Raw genomic sequence first — 14,054 nt, 5'->3', positions numbered from 1 at the left:
TGAGAGTTGTTAATACTACTTACTGCTCTTCACTGTGAGTGTTGTTGTTAATACTACTTACTGCTCTTCACTGTGAGAGTTGTTTATACAACTTAATGCTCATCACTGTGAGAGTTGTTGTTAATACTACTTACTGCTCTTCACTGTGAGGGTTGTTGTTAATACTACTTACTGCTCTTCACTGTGAGAGTTGTTTATGCAACTTACTGCTCGTCACCGTGAGAGTTGTTGTTTATACTACTTACTGCTTGTCACTGTGAGAGTTGTTGTTTATACTACTTACTGCTCGTCACTGTGAGAGTTGTTTATACTACTTACTGCTCGTCACTGTGAGAGTTGTTTATACTACTTACTGCTCGTCACTGTGAGAGTTGTTGTTTATACTACTTACTGCTCGTCACTGTGAGAGTTGTTTATACTACTTACTGCTCGTCACTTTGAGAGTTGTTAATTTCCACTTACTGCTCGTCACTGTGAGAGTTGTTTATACTACTTACTGCTCGTCACTGTGAGAGTTGTTTATACTACTTAATGCTCGTCACTTTGAGAGTTGTTTATACTACTTACTGCTCGTCACTTTGAGAGTTGTTTATACTACTTAATGCTCGTCACTTTGAGAGTTGTTTATACTACTTAATGCTCGTCACTTTGAGAGTTGTTTATACTACTTACTGCTCGTCACTTTGAGAGTTGTTTATACTACTTAATGCTCGTCACTGTGAGAGTTGTTTATACTACTTAATGCTCTTCACTTTGAGAGTTGTTAATATCACTTACTGCTCGTCACTGTGAGAGTTGTTGTTAATACTACTTACTGCTCATCACTGTGAGAGTTGTTAATACCACTTACTGCTCGTCACTGTGAGAGTTGTTGTTAATACTACTTACTGCTCATCACTGTGAGAGTTGTTAATACTACTTACTGCTCGTCACTGTGAGAGTTGTTAATATCACTTACTGCTCGTCACTGTGAGAGTTGTTAATACCACTTACTGCTCGTCACTGTGAGAGTTGTTTATACTACTTATTGCTCGTCACTGTGAGAGTTGTTTATACTACTTACTGCTCGTCACTGTGAGAGTTGTTTATACTACTTACTGCTCGTCACTGTGAGAGTTGTTTATACTACTTACTGCTCGTCACTGTGAGAGTTGTTTATACCACTTACTGCTCGTCACAGAGTTGTTTATACTACTTACTGCTCGTCACTGTGAGAGTTGTTTATACTACCTAATACTCGTCACTGTGAGAGTTGTTAATACTACTTACTGCTCTTCACTGAGTGTTGTTGTTAATACTACTTACTGCTCGTCACTGTGAGAGTTGTTTATACTACTTACTGCTCGTCACTGTGAGAGTTGTTTATACTACTTAATGCTCGTCACTGTGAGAGTTGTTAACGTCACTGTGAGAGTTGTTGTTAATACTACTTAGTACTCGTCACTTTGAGAGTTGTTGTTAATACTACTTACTGCTCATCACTTTGAGAGTTGTTAATACTACTTACTGCTCGTCACTTTGAGAGTTGTTAATACTACTTAGTACTCGTCACTGTGAGAGTTGTTGTTAATACTACTTAGTACTCGTCACTTTGAGAGTTGTTGTTAATACTACTTACTGCTCATCACTTTGAGAGTTGTTAATACTACTTACTGCTCGTCACTTTGAGAGTTGTTTATACTACCTAATACTCGTCACTGTGAGTTGTTGTTAATACTACTTAATGCTCATGACTGTGAGAGTTGTTGTTAATACTACTTACTGCTCGTCACTTTGAGAGTTGTTTATACTACCTAATACTCGTCACTGTGAGTTGTTGTTTATACTACTTACTGCTCTTCACTGTGAGTGTTGTTGTTAATACTACTTACTGCTTTTCACTATGAGTGTTGTTGTTAATAGTAATACTTACTGCTTTCTCTCTGTTCCTCAGGAGAGCTGCTGGATGGACAGCAGGGACTTGTCCCTTCCAACTTTGTGGACTTTGTTAAGGATGAGAAGATGCCCTCTGCTCAGCACAGGGACGGGGCCAAAGAGTCAGGCTACCTCAGTAGTAACCACAGCAGCCTGGGCTCCACAGGGCTGGGCAGCATGGGCCTGAGCAGCATCAGCAGCCTGCTGTCTGACAGTAAACTGGACCTGGGCCCTAGCCTAGATAGAAACCTGGAGAGAAACCTTGAGAGAAACCTGGGGAGCAACCTCAGTTCCACTCTGGGTTCCACTCACGGTTCCACTCTGGGCAGCCACATGGGTTCCACTCTGGGTTCCACTCACGGTTCCACTCTGGGCAGCCACATGGGTTCCACTCTGGGTTCCACTCACGGATCCAGTCACGGTTCCACTGGACTGGGTTCCAGTTTGAGCAGCACTCTGACCAGCCTGGGCAGCAGTAGTCTGGGCATGGACTTCCTGGGCTCCATGGGTTCCTGCAGCAACGGGACAGGGACCCTGGATGTCAGCATTGACGAGATTGGTGAAAATATTGTGCCTTACCCTCGCCGTATCAATCTGATCAAACAGCTGGCCAAGAGTGTGATCGTGTGCTGGGACCCTCCGGTGGTGCCGCCCGGCTGGGGCTCCATCAGTGGCTACAACGTCCTGGTGGACAAGGAGGTGAGGATGAGCGTGCCCTTTGGGGGCAAGACAAAGTCGCTTATCGAGAAACTTAACCTGGCCACCAATACCTACCGCATCTCGGTGCAGAGCATCACAGAGCGGGGCCCGTCTGACGAGCTGCGCTGCACTCTACTGGTGGGGAAGGATGTGGTGGTGGCTCCTTACTATCTGAGGGTAGACAACATCACACAGGTCTCTGCTGAGCTCTCCTGGCAGCCTAGCAACAGCAACTACAGCCACACTATCTTCCTGAACGATGTTGAGTATGACATGGTGAAGGCAGGGGCCTACAAGTACCAGTTCTTCCAACTGAAGCCCATGACCGTTTACAAGGTGAAGGCCGTGGCGCGGACACACCAGATACCTTGGCAGATGCCCATGGAGCACAGGGACAAGAGGGAGATCTCTGTGGAGTTCTGCACCCAGCCTGCAGGTCAGCCCACCTACTGTCTCTCCCTTTCCCCCATCATTAAAACCAGTGGAGGCTGCTGAGGGGAGGACGGCTCATAATAATGGCTGGAATGGAGTGAATGTAATGTTATCAAACCCATGTAAACCACGTGTTCGATGTGTTTGATATCATTCCATTTATGCCGTTCCAGCCATTACTATGAGCCATCCTCCTCTCAGCAGCCACTGGTTAAAACACACACTTAGTCATCAGGTGGCATTTTGCATAATTGTAAATGCTTTCAGGTCTCCCAAAGAGGTGTACTCAGCATAACTGGCCTGGTTGTTTGAGCATGCAGGGCTGTAGTTAGTTCCTGCTGCTTCTGCTGCCTCTTGTGTATCCAGCCTGCACAGCCGTATACTTTCACTGTGTTCTCCTGCTTTCAAAACCATTTCTGGCTAAAAAGCCTTTGGCAATTTGGCATAAACACAGCAATCTATTTACTCTAGCTCTGACAAGCTTTGAGCCCATTATATTTACAACCTTGTTACCTGACAGACATCTAAAGGCTCGTTTTCATATTTCTCAGTCACTTTTTTTTAATGCCTTCAAGGATTTGTGTGTGCTGGCTTTGATAAGAGAGGCACACGCTAAAGATGGAGGGAAAAAAGAAGTGTGATGAATAGACATCCAGGGAGCGTTTGCTGCAGAAGGCTGCATATTATCAGAGGAGGAGAGTGAAAACCGAGTCGGTAGGGGAGAAAGAGAGAAACTCTAGATGCCTAATGTGTGTAAATAGTGTATGTTCTGTAGCTCTGTGTGACTGGTCTCCCCTGAGACCCCATACAGTTCTACACACCACGAGAGAGAGAGAGAGAGAGAGAAAAAGAGAGAGAGAGAGAAAGAGACCGCACAGTCATTACTATACATTCAGCTGACTCTGTCTGCCAGCGCCCTTAAACCCACTGGCTGCTAGGTTTAACTTTTCAACCACTTATAAAGAACACTACCAATGATTTCCCTCTGTTGTCTGGACATTATTAATAAGTGTTAATAAAAAGAGAAAATCAATTTGTGTCTAAAATAATGACTTAAGAACAAGCTTGCGAACTCCCAACTGTACATTTACGCAACCTTGAAATTAATTGAGCTGACCTGAATGTACTGACTAGCCCTGCTGTGTGTGAGTGACTGCTCGAGTCTAATGGAAGGGCAGAGGTCAGGAAGAGACCGGACAGGAAGGACAGCTGTACTGGGAGCTTTATGTGTTTAGGCAGCAGCAACAGGGAGGGGACTTATTACTGGGAACCCACTGGGCATCTTATCAAGCGCCACCATCACATTGTGAGGTTAAGAAAGCATTTGAGATGCATTCAATTACTGGAAATTGATCTTGTTCCTGTGGAGGAAGTCACCAATTACATGACCCACTTCGTGCCCTCCGCCGCGCCATGAGCTATTCCAGTCCAGTTGACTGGAATATGTTGCTCATGTTGAGAACAAAGATGGTTAGAAATAACTGGATGTATCATGCAACCAAAACATCATACAAGGGTTACTCCTACTGGTTTTTGTCTGCATGAATGTACATAGATGGAAGGGTTTCACTGAGATGATTTAAATGCACATTTGAGCCCTCACTGACACTCATGCTTTATAATATTCATAGTTGAATGACTAAAACAGCTGAGTACTCAGAATGCTCAGAATGTCTACTGCTGAATCCTCCTCTTCAGAAAGGAGTAGCTATATCTCTGCTGACACTCATCTAGTGGTTAAATGTGATTTAAGATGTATTGATGCACATGCTCAGACTGCTCTGCTCTGGGTGCCTTCTGCTCTGATTTTCACTGCTCTGCTTTGAATGTCACTGCTCTGCTCTGACCTTCACTGCTCTGCTTTGAATGTCACTGCTCTGCTCTGACCTTCACTGCTCTGCTTTGAATGTCACTGCTCTGCTTTGAATGTCACTGCTCTGCTTTGAATGTCACTGCTCTGCTCTGATCTTCACTGCTCTGCTCTGATTTTCACTGCTCTGCTTTTCACTGCTCTGCTCTGATTTTCACTGCTCTGCTCTGATCTCCACTGCTCTGCTCTGATCTTCACTGCTCTGCTCTGATTTTCACTGCTCTGCTCTGATCTCCACTGCTCTGCTTTGAATTTCACTGCTCTGCTTTGAACTTCACTGCTCTGATTTTCACTGCTCTGCTCTGATCTTCACTGCTCTGCTTTGAATTTCACTGCTCTGCTCTGACCTTCACTGCTCTGCTCTGAATTTCACTGCTCTGCTTTGAACTTCACTGCTCTGATTTTCACTGCTCTGCTCTGATCTTCACTGCTCTGCTTTGAATTTCACTGCTCTGCTCTGATCTTCACTGCTCTGCTTTGAATTTCACTGCTCTGCTCTGCTCTTCACTGCTCTGCTCTTCACTGCTCTGTTCTTCACTGCTCTGCCCTTCACTGCTCTTCACTGCTCTGCTCTGCTCTTCACTGCTCTGCTCTGATTTTCACTGCTCTGCTCTGATCTCCTCTGCTCTGATCTCCACTGCTCTGCTCTGATCTCCACTGCTCTGCTCTGATCTTCACTGCTCTGCTCTGATCTCCTCTGCTCTGCTCTTCACTGCTCTGCTCTTCACTGCTCTGCTCCGCTCTACTCTACTGTGCCCTCTGCTCTGTTCTCTACTCTGCTCTACTCTGCTCTGCTCAGAGATAATGCTGAATGGGCAGCTGACTGCATCTGCTGCCTCTGTATGACTGTGTGTGTGTGTGTGTGTGTGTGTGTGTGTGTGTGTGTGTGTGTGTGTGTGTGTGTGTGTGTGTGTGTGTGTGTGTGTGTGTGTGTGTGTGTGTGTGTGTGTGTGTGTGTGTGTGTGTGTGTGTGTGTGTGTGTCTCTCTCTCTCTCTGCGGGGCACTGGCAGCTCAGCACAGATTGGTCCTGTTGATTTAGCATGCAGCAGAGCAGAGGTAGAGGGACTGTGAAAATCAACCTGACTGCCTCTGGCTGTTCTGAGGAATATTTGGACAGAATTCCTGACAGCATGATAATGTTACACCCATAGACATACATATGTAGACATGCTGTAGTGGACACAAACATACACACCACGGGATATGGTACATACGGTACCCACACCTGAAGCATTACTTACATATATACATACATACATAAATACATAAAAAATAAATATATATACTGTATATTTCACCTTTATTTAACCAGGTAGGCCAGTTGAGAACAAGTTTTACAACTGCGACCTGGCCAATATAAAGCAAAGCAGTGTGACACAAACAACAACACAGAGTTACACATAAACAAATGTACTGTCACGCCCTGACCTTAGAGAGCCTTTCTATTTCTCTATTTGGTTAGGTCAGGGTGTGATTTGGGTGGGCAATCTAGTTTTCCTATTTCTTTGTTTGGCCGAGTATGGTTCCCAATCAGAGGCAGCTGTCTATCGTTGTCTCTGATTGGGGATCATACTTATGCAGCCTTTTTTCCCACCTTAGGTTGTGGAATCTTGTTTTTGCATAGTTGCTGTCTAGCCCTGCAGAACTTTACGTTCGTATATTTTTTCATTTTTTTTGTTGTTCATCAAAATAAAGGAAGATGTACGCTTACAACGCTGCGCCTTGGTCTCATTCTCTAAATGAGCGTAACAGATGATCACACCACAAACGGACCAAGCAGCGTGGCCAGGAGGAGCAGACATCCTGGACATGGGAGGAGATCCTGGACGGGAAGGGATCCTGGACATGGGAGGAGATCCTGGCTGGAAAGGATCGCCTTCCATGGGAGCAGATGGAGGCAGCGAAGGAGCAACAGCGACGACGCTGGGGTTCGCGGCCACAATGACAGCCCAAAGGACAGCCCCAATTTTTATTTTGGGGGGGGGCACACGGGGTGGTCACACGGGGTGGTCGGCGGTGCCGAGGTGTGAACCAGGGACAACCTGGAAGGAGGTAGAGAGGTGGTCGGTCGACCCAGGGAGAGTGCCAGAGCCCGCCTGGGATTCAATAGAACAGTGCGAGGAGGGATACCGGAGAATGGAGTTGGTGAGGAGTATGCGGTAACGTAGGTGGTACCAGCCCGGTACCACCAGTGCCGGCCCCACGCACCAAGCTCCTGGCGACAGTTCCCAGTCCAGTGATGATCCATGGCACGAAGCCTCCAGTGATGATCCATGGCCCGAAGCCTCCAGTGATGATCCATTGCCCGAAGCCTCCAGTGATGATCCATGGCCCGAAGCCTCCCGTGATGATCCATGGTCCGAAGCCTCCCGTGATGATCCATGACACGACGCCTCCAGTGATGATCCATGGCCCGGAGCCTCCAGTGATGATCCATGGCACGGAGCCTCCAATGATGATCCATGCCACGAAGCCTGCAGTGATGATCCATGGACCGGAGCCTGCAGTGATGATCCATGGCCCGAAGCCTCCAGTGATGATCCATGGCGCGAAGCCTCCAGTGATGATCCATAGCCCGAAGCCTCCAGCGACGGTCTGCGGTCCGGAGTCTCCAGCGACGGTCGGCGGTCCGGAGCCTCCAGCAATGATCCGCGGCCCGGAGCCTCCGGCGACGATCTACAGTCCGGTCCCACGGAGGCGGAACAATCAGCGAGCGGAGCAGGGTCTACACCCCGAACCGGAGCCGCCACCGAGGCAGGATGCCCTCCCGGACCCATCCTCATAGAGTCAGGTTTTGCAGCCGGAGTCCGCACCTTTGGGGGGGTACTGTCACGCCCTGACCTTAGAGAGCCTTTCTACTTCTCTATTTGGTTAGGTCAGGGTGTGATTTGGGTAGGCAATCTAGTTTTCCTATTTCTTTGTTTGGCCGGGTATGGTTCCCAGTCAGAGGCAGCTGTCTATCGTTGTCTCTGATTGGGGATCATACTTAGGCAGCCCTTTTCCCACCTTAGGTTGTGGAATCTTGTTTTTGCACAGTTACTGGGTAGCCTGCAGAACGTTATGTTCGTTTATAATTTGTTGTTTTTTGGTGTTCATCAATAAAGAAAGATGTACGCTTACCACGCTGCACCTTGGCCTCATTCCATCAACGAACGTAACATGTACAGTCAATAACACAATAGAAAAGTCTATATACAGTGTGTGCAAATGGCGTAAGGAGGTAAGGCAATAAATAGGCCATAGTAGTGAAGTAATTACAATTTAGCAAGTTTACACTGGAGTGATAGAAGTGCAGATGATGATGTGCAAGTAGAAAATAGCAAAAAAGTAAATAAAACAATATGGGGATGAGGTAGGTAGTTGGATGGGCTATTTACAGATGGGCTGTGTACAGCTGCAGCAATCGGTAAGCTGCACAGATTGCTGATGCTTAAAGTTAGTGAGGGAGATATAAGTCTCCAACTTCAGTGATTTTTGCAATTCGTTCCAGTCATTGGCAGTAGAGAACTGGAAGGATAGGCGGCCAAAGGAGGTGTTGGCTTTGGGTATGACCAGTGAGATATACCTGCTGGAGCGCGTGCTACGGGTGGGGGTTGTTATGGTGACCAATTGAGCTGAGAGGCGGAGCTTTACCTAGCAGAGACTTATAGATGACTTGGAGCCACTGGGTCTGGTGGCGAATATGTAGCGAGGGCCAGCCGACGAGAGCTTACAGGTCGCAGTGGTGGGTGGTATATGGGGCTTTGGTGACAAAACAGAGTGTTGGAGGCTATTTTGTAAATGACATCGCTGAAGTTGAGGATCGGTAGGATAGTCAGTTTTACGAGGGTATGTTTGGCAGCGTGAGCGAAGGAGGCTTTGTTGCGAAATAGGAAGCCGATTTCTATATTTAATTTTGGATTGGAGATGTTTAATATGAGTCTGGAAGGAGAGTTTACAGTCTAGCCAAACACCTAGGTATTTGTAGTTGTCCACATATTCTAAGTCAGAACCGTCCAGAGTAGTGATGCTAGTCAGGCGGGCGGGTGTGGAGCATGCATTTAGTTTTACTAGCGTTTAAGAGCAGTTGGAGGCCACGGAAGGAGTGTTGTATGGTATTGAAGCTCGTTTGGAGGTTTGTTAACACCGTGTACAAAGAAGGGCCAGATGTATACAGAATGGTGTCGTCTGTGTAGAGGTGGATCAAGGAATCACCCGCAGCAAGAGCGACATCGTTGATATATACAGAAAAAAGAGTCGGCCCGAGAATTGAACCCTGTGGTACCGCCATAGAGCCTGCCAGAGGTCTGGACAACAGGCCCTCCGATTTGACACACTGAACTATGTCTGAGAAGTAGTTGGTGAACCAGGCAAGGCAGTCATTTGAGAAACCAAGGCTGTTGAGTCTGCCGATAAGAATGTGGTGATTGACAGAGTCGAAAGCCTTGGCCAGGTCGATGAAGACGGCTGCACAGTACTGTCTTTTATCGATGGCGGTTCTGATATCGTTTAGTACCTTGAGCGTGGCTGAGGTGCACCCGTGACCAGCTCGGGAACCAGATTGCACAGTGGAGAAGGTACAGTGGGATTCGAAATGGTCAGTGATCTGTATGTTAACTTGGCTTTCGAAGACTTTAGAAAGGTAGGGCAGGATGGATATACGTCTGTAACAGTTTGGGTCTAGAGTGTCAGGGGGATGACCGTGGCAGCTTTCCGATCTTTAGGAATCTCGGACGATACAAAAGAGAGGTTGAACAGACTGGTAATAGGGGTTGCAACAATGGCCGCGGATAATTTTAGAAAGAGAAGGTTCAGATTGTCTAGCCCAGCTGATTTGTACGGGTCCAGGTTTTGCAGCTCTTTCAGAACATCTGCTATTTGGGTGAAGGAGAAGCTGGGGAGGCTTGGGCAAGTAGCTGCAGGGGATGCAGAGCAGTTGGCTGGGGTTGGGGTAGTCAGGAGGAAAGCATGGCCAGCCGTAGAGAAATGTTTATTGAAATTCTAGATTTTCGTGGATTTATCGGTGGTGACAGTGTTTCCTAGTCTCAGTGCAGTGGGCAGCTGGGAGGAGGTGCTCCTATTCTCCATGGACTTTACAGTGTCCCAAAACTTTTTGGAGTTACAGGATGCAAATTTCTGTTTGAAAAAGCTAGCCTTTGCTTTCCTAAATGACTGCGTGTATTGGTTCCTGACTTCCCTAAAAAGTTGCATATCGCGGGGACTATTCGACGCTAGTGCAGTCCCCCACAGGATGTTTTTGTGCTGGTGTAACAGTATAGCTTCCGTCCCTTTCCTCGCCCCTACCTGGGCTCGAACCAGGGACCCTCTGCACACAGACAACAGTCACCCTCGAAGCATTGTTACCCATCGCGCCACAAAAGCCACGTCCCTTGCAGAGCAAGGGGAACAACTACTTCAAGGTCTCAGAGCGAGTGAAGTCGCCAATTGAAACGCTATTAGCGCGTACCCCGCTAACGAGCTAGCCATTTCACATTGGTTACACTGGTCAAGGGCAGTCAGGTCTGGAGTGAACCAAGGGCTATATCTGTTCTTAGTTCTACATTTTTTGAAAGGGGCATGCTTATTTAAGATGGTGAGGAAATTACTTTTAAAGAATGACCAGGCATCCTCTACTGACGGGATGAGGTCAATATCCTTCCAGGATACCCGGGCCAGGTCGATTAGAAAGGCCTGCTCGCAGAAGTGTTTTAGGGAGAACCCAATCAAACTAGGGAGAAACCATGTACATACAGTGGGGCAAAAAAGTATTTAGTCAGCCACCAATTGTGCAAGTTCTCCCACATAAAAAGATGAGGCCTGTAATTTTCATCATAGGTACACTTCAACTATGACAGACAAAATGAGAAAAAAAAATCCAGAAAATCACATTGTAGGATTTTTAATGAATTTATTTGCAAATTATGGTGGAAAATAAGTATTTGGTCACCTACAAACAAACAAGATTTCTGGCTCTCACAGACCTGTAACTTCTTCTTTAAGAGGCTCCTCTGTCCTCCACTCGTTACCTGTATTAATGGCACCTGTTTGAACTTGTTATCAGTATAAAAGACACCTGTCCACAACCTCAAACAGTCACACTCCAAACTCCAATATGGCCAAGACCAAAGAGCTGTCAAAGGACACCAGAAACAAAATTGTAGACCTGCACCAGGCTGGGAAGACTGAATCTGCAATAGGTAAGCAGCTTGGTTTGAAGAAATCAACTGTGGGTGCAATTATTAGGAAATGGAAGACATACAAGACCACTGATAATCTCCCTCGATCTGGGGCTCCACGCAAGATCTCACCCCGTGGGGTCAAAATGATCACAAGAACGGTGAGCAAAAATCCCAGAACCACACGGGGGAACTTAGTGAATGACCTGCAGAGAGCTGGGACCAAAGTAACAAAGCCTACCATCAGTAACACACTACGCTGCAAGGGACTCAAATCCTGCAGTGCCAGACGTGTCCCCCTGCTTAAGCCAGTACATGTCCAGGCCCGTCTGAAGTTTGCTAGAGAGCATTTGGATGATCCAGAAGAAGATTGTCATATGGTCAGATGAAACCAAAATATAACTTTTTTGGTAAAAACTCAACTCGTCGTGTTTGGAGGACAAAGAATGCTGAGTTGCATCCAAAGAACACCATACCTACTGTGAAGCATGGGGGTGGAAACATCATGCTTTGGGGCTGTTTTTCTGCAAAGGGACCAGGACGACTGATCCGTGTAAAGGAAAGAATGAATGGGGCCATGTATCGTGAGATTTTGAGTGAAAACCTCCTTCCATCAGCAAGGGCATTGAAGATGAAACGTGGCTGGGTCTTTCAGCATGACAATGATCCCAAACACACCGCAACGGATTTTTTTTTCTCATTTTGTCTGTCATAGTTGAAGTGTACCTATGATGAAAAGTACAGGCCTCTCTCATCTTTTTAAGTGGGAGAACTTGCACAATTGGTGGCTGACTAAATACTTTTTTGCCCCACTGTACATACATATATACATACTGTACAAGCCCATCCTCCCCAGTTAAGGTGCCACCAACCTCCTGTGACACATACACACACACACATCCCTCGATTATGTGTAGTACTTGTCCATCATGAGGTTGCTACAACCTAGCCTATGAATTAAGGTTTACAGCGTAGTTGCACAGATCGAGAGAAATTAGAGTAATCAAGGTTACAGACATTGACACATTGAATACCGCTTTGCACACGCTTGCCTGCGTCTAGCTGATCAAGGGTGTAATCGTTAGTCCAACAGTTGCAAATTAGATTTTCTATTGAACAAATTCAGGTGTGTTTATCCCCGTTTCGTTCCATTTACTTCCATTTAAGAAACATTTTTCAACAGAATCGGCAGAATGTATACACCCCTGATCCCACGCAAACACGGTTAACTTTCATTGCATCCACATACAAACAGCATGATCCCTTTGATCGTTGTATAATTCCTTGCATCTACGCACTCTCCTCCTCTCACCTTTTCCTTTCGCTTGTGGACTTCAGTGTACAACACATCAGCTATCTGTGGCCAGGCGAAAAAACCTTTCCAAGCAAAAACCTTCATATCATACCTGCTAACCGCTACACACAGCCTACATTGTTGTCACCATATTAGCTAAAGTCATAGTCAACATAGCTACTAGAACTAACGTATTAGTAAACCCGCTACAATCATGTTGTACTGGGTACAGTTAGCAAGCAGTTTAGTAGTTACACCGGCGGGCCCCGGTGGCAATAAATAAATTAAACCAAAAGCTTACCTTGACTTAGAGTTTGTGTTGGATAGCCATAGCCAGCTAGCTAACACAGCATCCCTCTCTGTTTGAGCCAGGTGTTTGACTAGGCTAAACTAGCTAGCTGCATTCGCTAGCTAAGTAAGTGAAAGTGAAAAGAAAATACAACGAAATATAGATATCTCTCTCCTCTCTCTTGCTTCTCCTTCATTTTTTCAAAACTATTCAACTATGGTATTTCTCTCTCTGAGTCAGCTACTGACCACAATTTATGCCCTGCGGTGCTAGCTTATGCTTTCAGTACTAGATTAATTCTCTGATCCTTTGATTGAGTGGACAACATGCTACAAGAGTTCATGCTACAAGAGCTTTGATTGGTTGGAGGACGTCCTCCGGATGTGGTCATAATTACTGTGTAAGTCTATAGAAGGGGGTGAGAACCACAAGCCTCGTAGGTTTTGTATCGAAGTCAATGTACCCAGAGGAGGACGGTTAACTAGCTGTCTTCCGGCTACACCATGGGGAGCGTTGCTGCATCTCTATTTTCAGGTCTCTCCAAAGATGTTTAATTGGGTTCGGGCTCTGACTGGGCCACTCAAGGACATTCAGAGACTTGTCCCGAAGCTCCTCCTGCATTGTCTTGGCTGTGTGCTTTGGGTCATTGTCCTGTTGGAAGGTGAACCTTCGCCGCAGTCTGAGGTCCTGAGCGCTCTAAAGCAGGTTTTCATCAAGGATCTCTATGTACTTTCCTCCGTTCATCTTTCCCTCGATCCTGATTAGTCTCCCAGTCCCTGCTGCTGAAAAACATCCCCACAGCATGATGCTGCCACCACCATGCTTCACTGTAGGGATGGTGCCTGGTTTCCTCCATACTTGGCATTCAGGCCAAAGAGTTCAATCTTGGTTTAATCAGACCAGAAGTCTGAGAGTCCTTTAGGTGCCTTTTGGCAAACTCCAAGTGATGATGGAGGCCACTGTGTTCTTGGAGACCTTCAATGCTGCAGACATTTTTTGATACCCATCACCAGATCTGTGCCTCGACACAATCCTGTTTCGGAGCTCTACGGACAGTTCCTTCGACATGGCTTGGTTTTTGCTCTTACATGCACTGTCAACTGTGGGACCATTATACAGACAGGTGTGTGCCTTTCCAAATCATGTCCAATCAATTGAATTTACCACAGGTGGACTCCAATCAAGTTGTAGAAACATCTCAAGGATGATCAATGGAAATAGGATGCACCTGAGCTCAATTTTGAGTCTCATAGCAAAGGGTCTGAATACAAACATTTCTATAAACCTGTTTTCTCTTTGTCGTTATGGGGTATTGTGTGTAGATTGATGAGGGGAAAAAAGAATGTAATACATTTTAGAATAAGGCTGTAACATAACAAAATGTGAAAAAAGTCAAGGGG

At 46.2% G+C, this 14,054-nt stretch overlaps 1 protein-coding gene across 1 annotated transcript in view; it reads left to right on the top strand.

Annotated features, from left to right (window-relative positions):
- The window catches only part of LOC139576869 (syntaxin-2-like), a 155,118-nt gene that overhangs the window by 122,766 nt on the left and 18,298 nt on the right, over positions 1 to 14,054 (top strand). The window contains exon 22 of the mRNA XM_071403415.1: positions 1,934 to 3,049. Coding sequence (XP_071259516.1) covers positions 1,934 to 3,049 — 1,116 coding nt within the window. The remainder of the gene's footprint in view (positions 1 to 1,933; positions 3,050 to 14,054) is intronic.

The sequence above is a fragment of the Salvelinus alpinus genome, chromosome 5, assembly GCF_045679555.1.
Source record: "Salvelinus alpinus chromosome 5, SLU_Salpinus.1, whole genome shotgun sequence".
In the NCBI taxonomy this organism is placed as follows: domain Eukaryota; kingdom Metazoa; phylum Chordata; class Actinopteri; order Salmoniformes; family Salmonidae; genus Salvelinus; species Salvelinus alpinus.
The sequence above is the reverse complement of the archived record's forward strand: the minus strand, read 5'-3'. Positions and strand labels throughout refer to the sequence as shown.